The sequence below is a fragment of the Oryza glaberrima genome, chromosome 2 (genome assembly GCF_000147395.1).
Source record: "Oryza glaberrima chromosome 2, OglaRS2, whole genome shotgun sequence".
NCBI lineage: Eukaryota > Viridiplantae > Streptophyta > Magnoliopsida > Poales > Poaceae > Oryza > Oryza glaberrima.
The window spans coordinates 10,265,755-10,282,923 of record NC_068327.1 but is presented as its reverse complement, the minus strand read 5'-3'; the positions used below and the strand labels follow the sequence as shown (position 1 = coordinate 10,282,923).

Genomic DNA, 17,169 nt, shown 5'->3' with positions numbered 1-17,169 from the left:
TTGCTAGAGACGTGTAAATTGCATCTCTACAAAATATATAGGAACGCTTTTATAGAAGCATCAATATAGGCACGTACGTCTTAATATATTTGATATTGAATATTTAATGCTTTCATCTAGGCATAGGAATATCTACATTATTTAAGATGTTGCTAGAGACGTGTAAATTGCATCTCTACAAAATATATAGGAACGCTTTTATAGAAGCATCAATATAGGCACGTATGTCTTAATATATTTGATATTGAATATTTAATGCTTTCATCTAGGCGTAGGAATACCTACATTATTTAAGATGTTGCTAGAGACGGCGTAGGAATACCTACATTATTTAAGATGTTGCATCTCTACAAAATATAGAGGAACGCTTTTATAGAAGCATCAATATAGACACGTACGTCTTAATATGTTTGATATTAAATATTTAATGCTTTCATCTACGTTCGAACACAACACCTGCAGGTTGCAAAGTTCAGGCGCTAACCAAGTCATTAACGTGAACAATATTGAAGGTAAATACACAATTTTTTTATATTGCAACTCTACAAACATGCGTCCTGTAGCAGATACTCTTCTTTTTTTAATCTGAGACTGAATATTAAATATTCAATTTTTTGTCCAAATAATTATAATATTATTATAATGGTATTTGATGATGACGATTAGGAACAGTGTGTTTGTTTTCGTCTTTCTCTATATAAATAATTATATATTGTCTAATAACGATGACACACATATAATAAAAACGTCTACAAACTCATCTCTACAGAAACGTCTCAATATTCATCTCTAAACGATTTAATTTTGTGCTAACATATAAAGCGTCTTAAAACTATTTCCTCAACTAATAAAGCGTCTCAAACATCGTCCCTATTTCAATTTTACTTGTAAAAGATAGACGACTTACGTAGCGACTTAAGTGAAACGTCTTAAAACAATGATTTTGTTGTAGTGCGCCCAACCGTCTTGTCTCTACCGCCGTCACCTGATGCCGCCAGTCACACCACCTGGAAGCCACCGGTCTGACCATCGTAGTGCCATTGGTCTAACCGCCACACTCTCGTCAGTTTGACCGCCAATCCCGGAAAAACACAACTCAAAGAACAATTGTGTTTGCAAAGTGTCACTATAGCACTCCTATCTCAAAATTCAACTAAACTCGAAACCCTAACTTTTTCTCTCAACTCAACTACTAAAAAATCGATACCGAGGAGCTTCAACCCCCTCTTCTATTTATATCCGAAGTAGGTAACCTAAAAGCCACGAATACAACTAGTCGTCCTAATCTAGTAGGCAACCTTCCCGTACAACTATCCAACTTATCTCTTACAATTAAAACTCGAACCTTACTAAATTTGGAATCCTTCCAAATTTGACTCCACTTTTCGTACGCACACAATCTCCCATCGTATGCCGCATGGAATTTCCATCAACCACGTGCATTATTCTTTAGGCTAAGTGTCCCGCATGATATCCTGATCGTCCGAATGTCATCTTCTCCCAAGTTGACTCCTGATCCATCACCGGCAACGCTCTCCCGAAGTATCAAGACATCTATACATGAATCAAACAAGAATCATATCCAAGCACAAGTTATTTCCTCACTCAACATTAGCATTGCACACATATAGAAATCATCTAGCCACTAAAATCACGAGTATCCAAATAAACCACTTGAAACTGACACCGACACAGAGTCAGCCGATCTGATCGCACATACCACACCGGTCTAATTGGCCTATTCGACCCGCTCTAACCGGCTCCATACAAAGAGAAACACCACTTCTCTAAGAATCACCAAATATCAAAACCAATTATCTTAAAAACCAATTGTTCATCACAAAATAATAATGAAAACATACTTCAATTTCAGATTAACATACAAATCTCTAAAGCTCTTAGCACAATCAAATAAAACCATACAGTTTAACAGAAATTCTTAATGTTTTCTCCCCCACTTATTTGAAACTTGAAAGGGAAATGCCAACGGGTACATGTCGTGTTGGAGAGGACAAATGGGTAACCTTCAGAGGGTTATCTGTTTTGCAACAAATTGTTTGAGAGAATAAGCCAAGGGCTGGTTTGGTTTGAGGCCTAAATTAGGGTTACCAATATTTGGTAATTTCAATAGTGTTTAGTGTTTATTTGGTTTGAAGCCAAATTTTGGCATGTCTAAGAAAATAGGCTATTTCAATAGTGAACTTAGGCTATTTTGGCTTCAATCCAAACACAACTTTACCTTGCCAAAATTAGTCATACCAAAATTTGGCAATGACAAAATTTGGTAAGGCCTATTTAGGCCACAAACCAAACCAACCCCAAGTGACAATAGAGGGAGGAAACTAGAGCTCGGGAGAATATCTTCATCCGTTTCATAATGTAAGACTTTCTAGCATTGTCTACATTCATATATATGTTAATGAATGTAGACATATATATGTGTATAAATTCATTAACATCTATATGAATATGAGCAATGCTAGAAAGTTTTATATTATGAAACGGAGGGAGTATATGCCATTGAAGTCCATCATATTGGTCTCAGAGCAATTCGGCAGCTATTCAATCCTTCATTAATAAATCCCCTCAAAAAAAATCCTTCATTAATAAAGAAGAGAGTATTGGTCAGCACAGGCACTCAGCTGGAAAATTAACAAGCTGCAATGGGAACACTAAATTCAATCGTACTGCCACACATCCAGGTATATTCAACATATATATACCTTTGCATATATGGGTTACTCCTATATATGGTAGGGCAGGAAAAAACAAGTCTTTTTGTCACGAATTTAGAAACCTTCTAGGTATGGTTTTCACAGATTTTTGCTTATTTGGTGGTTTTTACCGCATATTTCCCCTACTCAATGTAGCTGAAAATATCTAAATTGGATCATGTTTACCTAGATTGGCTAGGATTTGAGCTAACTATACTGTTAGAGGTTTGCTCTGGTCCAGCAATTTGTACCGGGAGGTACTGAACAAAATCTGGCCGTTCAATCGTTAGGGGTGCGATGGCTGGACTATGAGGAAAAACAGTACGCTAGCTCCTCGTCCTCACGCGGCTGCACCATGGCCGCTGGCAGCGTCATCTGCTTGCTGCCATAGCAAGCCGTACTTGGATGTGTCAAAGCTCGCGCCGGTGAAGGGCTTGAAGCTAGCACAGTGGCGGGAAGGACGATGAGGACGGCCAGTTGTTTAGCAACGACACGCCGGCGCTGCCACCAAAGCCAAAGCACAGGGAGCTGCCGAGCGCGACCGATGACGAGATGGTAGCAGCGAGACGGTAGTGGCGGCGGCGTCCCTGGCGAGGAGCCTGGAGCTCTCACAGGAGCGGTGGGCGTGGACGATGTGTTAGCCAGAGATATCAATTTTTTTTCCTACGGCTACGGCTGTGTGGCGTGCGACGGCGTTTGCATCCGCACGGCGCGGCCACCCCAATCGCGGTGGCACAGTTATGTCGACCTTGCTCGTCTACAGCAGCCAGAAGCGGCGCCGGAGATTACGCCGGAGAACGGAAAAGAGAAAAAAAAACAAAATGGCCACTCCACCGGCGAGAACCCTCCGATGAGCCACTACTGCTCGTCGGCATCTTCAAGAGAGAGAAAGGATAAGAGGCAGATGAAGAAGATACAATTGGAACGCGAAATTACCTGACTACCCTTATGTCCTTAGTACCTCTTCATCTTCTATACAATCACGTGCGCAGTACCGCCGGTACGGTTTCTTCTCACCCGTTGGATGGAAGGAAATTGATGGTTTGGATTACAGGTACCGGCAGGTACCAAGGTACCTGCAGGACCAGAGCAAACCTCATACTGTTAACAATATGTACATATCGGTGACATCAAGCTGTTTAGCATGCTCATCATAATTTCGGAATTTGGTGGATGCATAAATTTTTTCTGCTAGATACGACAGGAAGATAAAAAGGAAAATCTCAGAAAGAACCGCAACGAGAAAATTTTGGTGTAGGAACACACGTACCAATTAATACCATGGGTCAATAGGGTTTCCATCCAATGCGGCCTTTGAACAAAGGCTACGTTTTACCTTCCTCTTCTGGTGAAAGGCTGCTTTACTGTCGTCAACTTCTGACACCCATATATGTACACCGTCTTTATTTTTGAGATTGGCTTCACCGCACCGATTGAAACTAGATCTGGGCAATCAGCAATGTGCAATTCCTTGAGTGAGGCGAGATTGCTTCTCCACATTTGGTTTGGAAAGGATTCTATACCGTGACACTTAATCATTGTCAGTTCAACGAGGCAGGTGAGGCTGCCCAGGCAGTTGGGAAACCAGGCAGAAAAATTCCCACAATTATTCAGGGATAGCCTTTTGAGATATGATGGCAAAACCAATCCACTTTGCCAATTGATATTTGGACAATGAGAAATTCTCAAATCACTGTGACGAGTGAAACTCCCAAACCTTTCACCGGGCAGGGACAGTAACCCAGTACAAGAATAAATTTTAATAATCTCAATGGCGGGCAGATGTTCTTTCTTCAGGAAGCCATCGAGGGTTGGCAATCTGTGGCAGCATTCAATGATTAGGACAGTAAGGAATGAGAATGCTCCATTGAGGGGATACGATTCTCCAATAAATGTGAGAGATTCACACTCGATTATGTTTAACTTTTGTAGAGATGGAAGGTTACCACTCAAGAGTTGTATGGGAATGGCTGTCATGTGCACACATTTAAAGGACAAGGAGGTGAGGGAGGAGCACTCAATATTGCTGAGAAGAATACCGGAATTACGCAACTCCAGATTCTTGAGGGTTGGCACTGATAAGCTTCCTGAATTATGGAAAAGTTTCGGGCAATTAGACACAGTAAAATCTCCAAGGCAACTAAATTCACCAAACCTTTCAGTTTGCAGTGATGTTACGTTTGCACACTCTCTTATACTTATTCTCTCAAGGACCGGCATGTAATCTGCCTGTAGGAAGTGGTCGAGGCTTGATAACTTTTCACAGGAAGAAATTGCTAGGTCGGTCAGGGATGGGAAAACAGAAATGCTGCCGTTATTGCTCCAGCATGGAAGATATTCACCTCCATAACCAGCGACTTCTAGACATTTCAGATTGGTGGGAGGTTGCAGGACTTGAAGCACTATTTCATTGTTCTTACATGAACTGAACAACCAATTCAGGGTCAGTCTTCTGAGATCTTTCTTGTTTTTAAGATCAATTTCAATTGCAAGATCCTTACTAAATCCCCTAGGATATATGTCCAAATCCCCACAGAATTGGTTCAAATTCTTCATCAATCTAACATTTCGATCGTTACCTGCAACAACCAGTAGGTTCTTCATTCGATAGTATGCAAATCCCACTGATTCATATGTCTGTAGGTTGATTAACTTACTGAAGTCACTTGGCAAGCTTTCTAGCGCGCATTTTATAGCATAAAGAAACTTCAATTTATATAGCCAACATATCTCTGGTGGAAGGCAGTGAAAAGGACATTTTTTGGAGATTCGAAGGTACCGAAGATGTTTCAAATTGCCAATGCTCATTGGAATCTCCTTTAGGGAAACACAAGAAAACACACGTATATGTCGAAGTTCACTACACCAACGGTCCATTACTGAAGCTAAAGTTATATTGCTTATTAGAGACTTTTCGCAGAGTAGAGTACGCAACTTCGTGTGCTCACATAGGCTCAGTAAGTTGGAACAATCAAAGTTTCTAGAATCCAGTATCATCAAATGGCAAACATTCCGAGGAACTTTCTGAAAGTCACTCAATTCTTTTATGGTGAAGCATTCATGCTTTGAAACTAGTTGTGCCATGTCATGCATCAGGTCATGGATTACATATGTACCACGAACTTTTTGAAAGAAGGACCGACTTACAAGGTCTTCAAAGTACCGATGGCCAATGTCTAGAATTGGAAAGCCACCATCAGATTCCACAAAGCCTTCTGCTACCCAAATTTCAGCTAAAATGTTCTTTTCAAATTTATGATCTTTCGGGTACACAGCACAGAATGAGAAGCATCTCTTCAAATGGAATGGTAAGTACATGTAACTCAATCTAAGGGCGGGCAAAATGTCAGTTTCCTCTTGTTTCAAATCCCACAGTTCACTCAATAGTATATTATTCCAGTATGGAATTTGAAGGTTCATCCTTAACAGGCGTCCAAGTGTTTTGGCTGCTAAAGGAGAACCCTTCAACTTAGGAAGTATTCCTCTACCAATGTCCTCTAGATCAGGATCATTGTTAGAACTCTGAGACCCAAAAGCACACAGTTTGAAGAAATCCCAGAATATGTCATCCTTTAAACCATCCAATGTAAATGGGTCCATTGTGCTCACTCCATCAGCAACTTTTGAAGATCTGGTGGTGACCAAAACCATACTTCCCTGTAGCCCATTTTCTAAAGGTAAACAAAGCCTCTCCCAACACTGCCCATTCTCCTTCAAGGCATCATCCCAGACGTCATCAAGTATAATTAAGAACCTTTTGTTGTTCACAATGTTAGAAAGACCAAGTTGCAGACAATTCAAATTATCAGTAGTTGCCTCTTTTCCTGAAGAGGATTGTATTGCCTCTTTAATTAACCTTGTTGCATCAAAATCGTCTGAGACGCATGTCCAAATTATTAGGTCGAAATGGGACTTCACTTGTGGATGATTGCATATATGTTGAGCCAAAGTGGTCTTTCCAACACCCCCAATTCCAACAATTGGCAACACAGAAAAACATGATATTCTTGACTTTTCTGATGTGCTCATTGATGCATCAGCCGTGCTACTATTTCTCTTACGCTTGTAACAGGCCCTGGTGAGATTTATCGGTACACTGAGCAATTCCATAACTTTCTTCAGTTCCTTGTCACGACCAAATATTTTTCTCTCATTTGGGAAAGAGCTAGTCCCTGGCCTAAGTGATTTGTCAAATCGTTGGGGAGTTTCATGCAATCCCATCCTCTCCAACTGACTTGAAATATTATCCAGCCTTTCCATGATATCATTCACTTTATTGAAGCTTCCTTGAATCATATTATTGAAGAAGTCCATAAAAGGAGATTGGTTTGCATTACTTTCCAGTGCTACCTTTTGTTCATACCATCTAAACTCATCAAGAAGGTCATCAGCATTGTACACTGCATCCTTTATATTTGGAAGGAGATTGGCCACACAGTGTTCATGGATCCTCCACTCTGCTCGATCAATGAGATCATAATTTGCAGGAAGAGTATCCCTAAGACGTTGAAGGCTACTCTGCAACTGCAATAATTCACCCTGAAGCTTTTGCTGCTGTGTTCCACTCCATCGAGAGTGGAGAGTGGAAAGAGCAGATGTAGCCCATTGAAATAAATTTACACACTCATTGATGCCACTAATGAACCCAATGGTCTTGGATAAGCTCATGGTGATTGGAGTCTGGGGATTCCTTTAAGCCCTGTGAATAGAGTGGATTAATTTAGTGAAAAACATAGATGTATATATTGTGATTGAAGTCATATATAATAAAGCTGAAGTTTTTATTTTTCTGTAGTGCTCTGTAGAATAACTGGTTTTACTTGTACCAAAAAGAAAACAAAAAAAACAGGCTGAAATTTTATGGCCCTCGAGGAGGCACCTGATGGTACACCCTTAAGGTGCAGAAAAAAATCTAAAAAAAAAAACTATCCTGCAAATTAGCGAAGAGTAAACTATAAGAAGTGAGGAGTAATAGTGTTAAGGTAATCCAGCAGGGATAGCAACTCCCTTTGGGGGCAAAAGAACAAGCGTACAGTTCTTTTAGTGAAGGAGATCAAGCAAGCGTGCAGTTAACCAAAGAAAAAGAATCAGCAAGTGTACTTCGTACATTAGAAGCCAACAGTTTCATTGGTACGACCATACGATCATCTTGGTTTTTGTTTTCTGCCTGGTCAGTTGCACGAAGCAATGTAACAGAGCAGCAAGTGATGAAGAAATAAGAAGATTGGAGAGAGGGCATACAATAGAAGGGAGAGCGTTGATGCCAGGTTGTGCCCGGCGGCCACCAAAACAAATCAATAACCCGGCTCTCTCATGTCCAAGATCATGTCAACCAAAACATGCAGGCAGACAGGCCCCCCTGTATATATCCTGTCGAACATTTCAGATCAGTTTAGGGAGATTACGAGTCATGAGACGTACTACTACTAGCAATTAGTTAAGGCGTAAACAGAGGAGGAGGGGAGGGTTACCGTGGCGGGAGATGATGATTCTGCTCTCTGCTTGTCTAATTGGAACAAAATTTCGGCCGCTAAGTAGGCTCGTAGCCAACCCTGGCCTCTCTGCTTCTCAAACTCTCAAGCTACTAGTAGTAAGAAGGAAGCTAGGGAGGAAGGCGCCGTGCGCGTGTGAGGAAAAGGCTTCACGCCTTCACCGCAAGCAGTTTCACCGCGAGGAAGCTTCACTCCAAGAAACGAGACGACTTGAACTTGCCATGCATAAAGTTTCAACTCGTGCCAAAATAGAGTTCATCGATCGTTTAAACGACAGTGCTTGAAAGGTACCCAAAGCAATTTCTAACCAATTATTATCCACCGTTGATTTGTAAACGGTAAATTAGAGACAGAAAATGGCATCCACTAGTGTAGTGTAGTAAAGTCTCTGGACTTGAGGATGACGGTGAAAACCCAGAATTCGTGAGGAAGCTGGACGGTGGGGAAAAGCCGAGAAGGTCGTCCTCACCCTCAAGATCAGGAGGAGGCATCTCGGAAAGCGGGCAGGTGTGGTGGCAATAGGAAGGGATGAATAGGTGAAAGAAGTAAGGTAAATCCAAATACGTCCTAGTCTTTTTTAAGATCGAATCACAGAACTAAGCCAACCAGGGAGGTGAATGGTTGGTATACCCAAAAACCAAAACTTTTAGCTAAAAGTTACCCTCAAATTCGATGAATCGTGGTCTGAGCGAAGTGTATGCGCCGGTCTGACCGCCTGGTTGCCGTCGGTCTGACCGATGTAGATCGATCGGTAGAACCGCCGAAATTGCCTGCCTGCTCCTGTCACCGCTGCTGGTCTAACCGCAGGTCATCCGTCGGTCTAACCGCCCCTAGCCGCCGGTCTGACCGCCGGTGCGCCGCCGGTTAGACCGTCGAAACCTGGTGAAACACAAATTGAAGAACTCTTAAAGTGGATGACGACTTTATTGATTCTCTTTGTGTTTACAAAGTGCACTAATAGCACTCCTTACAAAAATCTCGACTAAACTCGAAACCCTAACTCGACTATCAACTCAATTGCTCTCAAAAGCGATACTAGAAAGCCTCACGCTCCCTCTCTATTTATACCCAAGGTAGGCAGCCTAAAGCCACGAACCAAACTCATACTAGAAGTCCTAATCACCCTAGGAAACCCTCTAGTACAAGAAACAAACTTTACATAACCAATCATACCAAATTTGGACTCCTTTCAAATTCGACTCCGCATCCCATACGCACACAATACCTCCATCGTATGCCATATGGAATCTTCACCAACCACGTGCATTGAACTCTAGCCTTAGTATCCCACATGATCTCTGACCACCATGGACGTCATCTTATCCCCAAGCCGACTCCCGGTCCATTACCGCAAATACTCTCCCGACATCTCGAGTCACCTACACATAGAACAAATAAAGAAACCATGTTCCGAGACCAAGCTATCCCCAACTTGGCTCATTGTTACCAAACAACAGTATTACATACGCATAATATCCATCTAGAAGCCATAAACATGAAACAATCACGGATATCCAAACAAATAACCCGAAAAACCGAAACCGACACAGAGTCGGCCGGTCAGACCGCGGGCTGCGCCGGTCTGACCGTGCAATACACGCCGGTCTGACCAGCAGCACATGCCCGGTCCAACCGGACCCAAATCCAGCAGTACCTGTAGATCACCTGTGAAATCCAATCATCTCCAAAACCACTTCGCAAATAAATTCCAAATATCAAAACCAATAATCTCCAATGCCAATTGTTCATCACAGAATAATAATAAAAAACACCTTTGATTTCACAATCTCCCTCTTGATGAACACATTGGCAAACCCATCAAAAATGTTTCGGTGTTTGGAAAAATAAAAATGAAAGTGGTAAAAAGCGCACTTCGTACAAACGTACACATCGTGCTCGGAAATCCAAAGGAAAACTTCTCTCACTTTTGAAAAGAAAGAAATTCCCAATTGAACCAAAAACAACATGCTCTCAACTTTCCAAAAATTCTTCTCTTCTCCCCCTTTTGACAATGATTTCATCAAGCATAGGAATTATGTTCATTAATGTTCAAGAGCTTAGCATACATATAGTATATCATGTCATGTGTTGCAATAAAAAGAAGATAAACACATCTATAATATAATAAGCATGCATTAAAGTATAATCATGACCCAAAGATTTTACAATTAAGCTTGAATCAACAATTAAAATTCATGATTTCATACGATTTATAATGCAACATCTTAACAAGCACATAGGTTGAAAGATAAACACTAAACATATATACCTATTGCATTTATCACTCTTTCTCAAATTAGCTTTTGCACAAAACAACCAAGAGAATTTTTTAATATTTTTCTTGAGCCTTTTTCTCATATTTTTCTCTTTTATTCCGGGTACGTCCCTGTCGTCAAGACTGTTTCCAGGGATTCGACACCCATTATTTTGCTCACATCGAATATGTCCTTGTCGTCAAGACTATTTCCATGGATTCGATATTCATTTTTTTCATATTTTTATTCTCTTTGCACAATAAGCAACTACAAGCTATTTGAGGAATAATAATTCAATAAACCATATATATAGATCATTTATAGATCAAACCATATGCTAGCATCAACATTGCATATTTGCTTAATTCAAGTATAGAATTTAAGTGTCATGCATCAACTCCCTTAAAAGCAAAATCTAAGTCTCATAAAAAAATAGGACACATACAAGCTATGCTGGAGACAAATAAACCTTCATAGTATTGCTAGCATGCACAAGAAAATACCATATATATAACACAAAGCTCTCTTATATCAATTTTTTTCATTGTCATATTTTTGCTTGATAAAACCATGAGGTGCAAAACTCCCCCTCAAAAAGGATGAATTATTCCCAATTCACCACGAAAAAAAGCAAAGCAATTAGAATCCAAAGGTTTAGTGAAAATATCAGCAAGTTGCAACTTTGTGTCCAAAAACTGCAATTCAACATCTCCCTTCTCAACATGATCCCTCAAAAAGTGAAAGCGAATATCAATGTGCTTTGTGCGTGAGTGTTGAACAGGATTCTTAGTAATATTTATAGCACTAGTGTCGCGCCCAGAAAAATACCTTTTCCAGAACGCTAGTGTATTAATCCCCGTCCCAGGAAAAGCCGGGGTACACCACACAAACATGATACAAAAGGCACATCTTTATTATATCGATAATATTTACATTATTACAAAGGCACTCCAGGCCTGACAAACAAAAATAAACAGCAGCGGACTAGCGGGCCTACGGCTCCATCTTCACAGGCGCTCAACTGGGGTATAAGCCAGGACTCCACCTAGGACTTCTTCTCTAAAGCTTCTCTTACTGAAGGGGGGAAAGATAGAGCAAGAATGAGTACAACCACCGTACTCAGCAAGCCACACCGGCAGATGCATGATTAATGCAAGGGGGTACAAGGGGATAATAATAGGGGTTAGGTTTTGCAGTAACAGCATTTAAAAGACACTTAGTTGCTCAAAGCTATTTTACAAGCACAATCCTAGGGCTACACAATATTATTAATCAAGGCCGTGAACCCACACGAACCTGCCTTAACCTAAGGCCTACGATGATTCAGACCGAACTGGCAACCAGACCCAGATCCCAGCTCGTCCCAAGCCAATCCAGGCCAACCATTCCACATTTTAGTTGTTAAGCAAGTTTTAAGAATTAAACCACTAACTTGGGTACATTGCTAGGCTTGCCCATAACCGAGGGCGCGGCTATTCGAATAGATTATACTCTGATCAGAGGTGTACATCTTTACCCACAAGACACATCTTTACTCCGCATTCCACGGCCGTGGAACCCGTCGTAAAGGATGTGACATAACCCCTTTACCCATCCTAGCCGTGATAAAAGCACCGACCCAACCTAGCCTACGGTCGGAATCCCGAGACAGGTAGGTAAGATTGAGCCCCTAGCAGCAGGACACCAGCCATGTGCCATGACATCTCGACTACCGAGCCGCAGCTCGTGTAGCCTTCATTTGCCCTAGAGATGTCCATCGAGCCCCGACTTCGTCCATCTCCATCCGTGTACTCTTGCCAGGACTAGACTGAGCACCAAGTTAAGCCTTACCCATTAGACATGTGGTTAGTACGGTAGTGCTTTGCAATAGAGGCCCGAAGACGGGTCCTTATAGTGGCCGAGGTGCTACTAGCAGAACCATGCACCTCGAGCCCAACCTAAAACCATTTTGGGAGTTTTGAATAGAGGGGGGGAGGTGTGTGTTCAATTCCATCACAAGCCAACCATTCCACAGTGTCCAAATCATATGAGAACTCCCAAAGTCTAAAGTTATAAAACCACTTAGTGTTGCCTAATTAATCAGCGAAGCATTTACCTAAATTCATACTAATGGAACCGTTAATAGAGTACCCACTAGTTGGGGTTTTGTTTATCCTAGGGTGAACAAGGTAATAATAACAATAGCAATAATAATAAGGTCATAACAAAGGTAAATAGGCATGGCTAAATAAAACAGTGATAACGCGGGAATTTAAGTAAAGCGGTAGTGCAATAATTTAAATCAAAATAATTTTATAAACTTGGATTCAATATGCTCAAGGGTGATGTGACTTGCCTTGCTCAGAGAGAACGGCCTTCTGAACCTTCGGCGACGACCGCGAACCACGCTTCAGAAACCTCCAGAACAACAGAAGCTACGCGAAGCACACAAGCAAAGCTACAAGCCTATAAAGAAGCAATAGCTGTACATAAAAAGAAAGCACAGGGTTCTTTAGGTTATAACAAACATTAAGAGACTTGAACGGGTCGATTCGGGGTTCGTATGACCAAGACATGGTCATCCGAAGTTTAATGCTGTTATATGGAGATTTACAGATTATTGTAATTAGGTTTTACAACTATAAAACATGTGTAAGCGCTAGCCTGGAAAAGACAGGAAGGCTGCGCTGTTGACATGCAGACCCGACATGTCAACCTAAAGGACCGTGGTAGACCGAGTACATAGAGACGGTCCACGGGTCGACGGAAGCGGACCCAGTGTGTCAACCGAGGCAAGTGGCTGACAAACGAACTCCACTAGACACCACGCGGGCTGCACACGTGGAAACCACGCGGCTACCGAGCGGGCACACTAACATGTCACCACACGCACACACGATCGACTACCGACACCGGTACACGGGTACCGGGGTCGACAATCGCACAACGGGCACGGGGCGACACCGAAAGGACGAGGACGGGGCAGCGAGAAGAGAGACCCTTACCACCACACAACGAGGCATGGGAACGACGACGACAAACGGGTGCGGCGGAGACAGCTTGGGGACGACGGAAGCGAATGGCGAGGGAACGACTTCGGCGGCGATCCTTTTACGAAGGCGAGACACAGCCGGCGCAACGCTTGACGACGCAGAGCCTAGGACGAAGACGACGATGGGGCTGCAGCAACCTTGACGAAAGGCGGGCGACGAACAGCATGGCTTGACGGAGGGACGAACACCATGACTACCGGGAACGACGGGAGGACGACGATGGGAACCGGTGAGAAGGCGACGACGAACCCCGGCAGGTTCAGCTGAAGGGGAGGCGAAGCCAAGGACGACATCGCCGGCTCGCCGCTGCGATGCCGGAGGTGGTGGTGGCAACGTTGGCCGGTGCACAAGCGGGGTGGAACGGGCGGCCGAAGGAGACGTCGACGAGGAGGATGGAGAAGCCGGCGCGACAGCGACGTGCGGCGGCTTCCGGGCAAAACCGGGGAGTGGCCGAGGTTGATGGCGACGTCACCGTGTCGAGGGAGGGGACAGCAGCGTCGGCCAACGCTTTAGGCACGGCGAACAGCCGGCGGGAGGCGGTGCAGTGGCGGCGATGCCACTGGTTGCCGGCAGGGGCGCACCTCCAGTGGTTTCCCCGTGAAACGGAGGGCTGACCGGGGGAGAGGAGGCAGCTGCGACGCCGAGGATAGCGACGGCACGGCCTGCTGGCGCACGGGCGAGGAGGGGGAGATGGCTAGAGGCGGCCGGCGGCACATGAGAGAGAGGGATGAGGTGGGGAGAGGCGGTGCAGCCACGGGGAGGCTCGGGAGGAGGCTAAAACGATAGAACGCAAAGAGTGGGTTCCATTTTATAGCGGAGGGAAGCGAGCCGAGCAAGGGAGGAGCGGGGAACGGCGGCAGAAATGGCGGCCGGCGGCCATGGAAGCGGCCATGAATGGCGCAGCCGTTCTGGTCAAAATAGTGCACGATTGATGGGGAGATTAAGGGGACAAGGGAGAGGAAGGAAAGTGTATTAATCCCCCTTAATCAATTTTGGAATTAGCCAATTGAATCAAGCGGATTTGAGGGAGGAAATGGCTAGGGTTCACGAGAGAGAGAGAGGAGAAGGCCGTGCGGCTGGAGGAGGACGACGACCGGGAGTGGGACCCACGCGGTGGCGCGTCAGCGCGCGTGCGGCGCGCGTGCGCACGCGGCTAGGGCAGGAGGGCGCTGCGGCTTGGGCCGGGCGGCCGGCCCAGGAGGAGGGGAGGGAGAGACGGCCCGGGGGAGAGAGGGAGGAGGAGGGAGTGGGCCGGGAGGGGGCGGGGAGGCCCAAGAGAAGGAGGGAGAGAAGGAGAGGGAGAGAAAGAGAGGGAGAAAGGGAGGACTTTGGCCGCGGGCCGGGAGAGAGTGGTAGGACTTTGGGCCAGACATGGCCGAAAGGGAGGAGGTGGATTAATTTTAGGTTTTTCTTTTTAATAAACTCTGATAATTGTTTGTGTTGCTTAATAATATTTCCAGTGCTCTGAAAATTCAAGTAAAATTTAAGGGCTCTTTTTAGACCACGGAGAAATTCAAAAAAAATTCTCCGGGCCACATTCGAATTTTTCTTGTACGTATTTTAGTATTATCCAATTTCTTTTCGAATTTTAATTAATTCTATTATTCCTTTTAGGAAATGATTTTTATTTCGGGATGAATTTATCAGGACGTGACAACTAGTATTATCACAAAAGAGAGGTACTTTCTCAAAAGTAAGACCATAATCTTTCAAAGTCGATAAAAGCCAAAGAATCTGTGAACAACAACTAGCAGCAGCAACATATTCAGATTCAGCAGTTGATTGAGCAACACTATATTGTTTCCTAGAAGACCATGCAATCAATGATGCACCAAGAAAATGGCAAGTTCCACTAGTACTTTTCCTATCAATTCTACAACCACTAAAATCAGCATCAAAATATCCACTCAAGCATATAGAAGATGAAGTAGAATACCAAATTCCAAACTCAAGTGTATGATTCAAATACCTCATTATTCGCTTGACCGCTTGACAATGTGAAGCACGAGGAGAAGCTTGAAAGCGCGCACACAAGCACAGAGCAAATTGTATATCTGGCCTAGAAATAGTTAAATACAACAACGATCCAATCATACTTCTATACTCCTTTTGATCAACAGCTTCACCATCTTCATCCGGATCCAACACAGCTGTAGAACTAATTGGTGTTGAAATTGGCTTACAATTCTCCATCTTGAACCGTCTCAAAAGATCCTTCGTGTACTTCGTTTGATGCACAAATGTACCTTGAGGTGTTTGCTTAATTTGCAATCCCAAAAAGTATGATAACTCACCCATCATGCTCATCTCAAATTCCCTGTACATAGTTTCAGCAAACTCCACAACCAAAGCGTGAGTTGAACAACTAAAGATAATATCATCCACATAAATCTGAACGAACAGTTGTTTATCACCATACTTAAGAACAAAAAGCGTTTTGTCAACCTTTCCCATTGTAAAACCTTTCGCAAGCAAAAAGTTCTTAAGCATATCATACCATACTCTAGGTGCTTGTTTCAAACCATACAAAGCTTTCGACAATTTAAAAACGTGGTTGGGAAAATCAGGATTTTCAAAACCTGGTGGTTGTTCGACATAAACTTCCTCCTGTATAAAAACCATTTTAAAAAGCACTTTTCACATCCATTTGATACAATTTAAAACCTTTTGATGCAGCAAAAGCCAACAAAAGTCTAATTGCCTCAATTCTAGCAACAGGAGTAAAAGTTTCATCAAAATCCAAACCCTCCACTTGAGTAAAACCTTGAGCAACAAGTCTAGCTTTATTTCTCACAATCAAACCATCCTCATTTTGTTTATTTTTGAAAACCCACTTGGTTCCAATAATATTATGTCCAGAAGGTGGTTCAACTAAAGTCCAAACTTTGTTTCACTCAAAATTTTCAAGTTTTTCATGTATGGCGTTAATTCACGATTCATTAGTTAATGCATGTGACACATCTTTGGGTTCAAAAGAAGTAACAAATGCAGAATTCGCACAAATATCATGAGTCGTTACCTTAGACCTAGTAGTCCGCTCACCTAAATTACCAATGATCTGTTCTAGCGGATGTCGTCGTTGAATATGCAAAGGAGCAGTGACTTCTGAAGTTGTTTCACGTTTTGTACCTTCACTGGTCGAAGTTGTAGCCTCTGGAGGTACATCTCGATCAGCATCAACAGAACCCGATCCCGACGAACCTGGCCGGTCTGACCGCTCATCCTAAGGCGATCTGACCGGAGATGTGCCGGCGGTCTGATCGGCTTGGCGCCCTGTCTGACCGGCCGAGCTGACCTCGTCGTCGTCGTCGTCGTCGCTCTCGTCTTCAAAAATACGACCATCCTCCCCCTGAACATGTGACAATGTACTTGCAATATCTGGTCTAGTACCTAGACTAGCCTCATCGAAAGAAACTTCGCAAGTCTCAATGATTTTGTTAGTCTCCAAAATAAGTACATGATAGTTACGAGAGTGTGCGGGATAACCAAGAAACATTCCATTGGTAGAGCGTGCCTCAAACTTATCCAAATTTCCATATTTCAAAACAAAGCATTTGCAACCAAAAACACGCAAATGTGAAACTTTGGGTTGATGTCCAAATCGAAGCTCATAAGAAGTTTTTCCAAGTTTTGATCTCAAGAAAACCCGATTTGAAATATAGCATGTGGTGTTAAC

At 43.2% G+C, this 17,169-nt stretch overlaps 1 protein-coding gene across 5 annotated transcripts; it reads right to left on the bottom strand.

Annotated features, from left to right (window-relative positions):
* Window positions 1–871: 871 nt before the first annotated feature.
* On the bottom strand, window positions 872–8,402 carry LOC127761563 (putative disease resistance protein RGA1). Of its 5 annotated transcripts, XR_008015267.1 has the most exons (6): window positions 8,186–8,402; window positions 7,956–8,084; window positions 7,822–7,881; window positions 3,985–7,413; window positions 3,651–3,790; window positions 1,570–2,598 (listed from the first exon to the last, which is right to left on the bottom strand). XR_008015267.1 is itself a non-coding variant. In XM_052285876.1 (4 exons), the coding sequence occupies exons 3-4, from the start codon at window positions 7,380–7,382 to the stop codon at window positions 4,508–4,510; spliced, it is 2,748 nt and encodes a 915-aa protein (XP_052141836.1). In that variant the 5' UTR covers window positions 7,383–7,413; window positions 7,956–8,084; window positions 8,186–8,402; the 3' UTR covers window positions 4,415–4,507. The 5 variants fall into 5 exon arrangements, 1 of the variants encoding a protein (XP_052141836.1); XR_008015265.1 differs by lacking the exons at window positions 1,570–2,598; window positions 7,822–7,881 and adding an exon at window positions 872–1,554; XR_008015264.1 differs by lacking the exon at window positions 7,822–7,881.
* Window positions 8,403–17,169: the final 8,767 nt, after the last annotated feature.

Bases quoted from the DNA above. Each gene is read 5' to 3' on its own strand.
- LOC127761563 (XM_052285876.1), bottom strand. From the start codon at position 7,382: ATGAGCTTATCCAAGACCATTGGGTTCATTAGTGGCATCAATGAGTGT. The intron at 4,534-4,660 runs GTAACCTTCCAT...ATGCTGCCACAG, and splicing joins TCCCATACAACTCTTGAGTG to ATTGCCAACCCTCGATGGCT.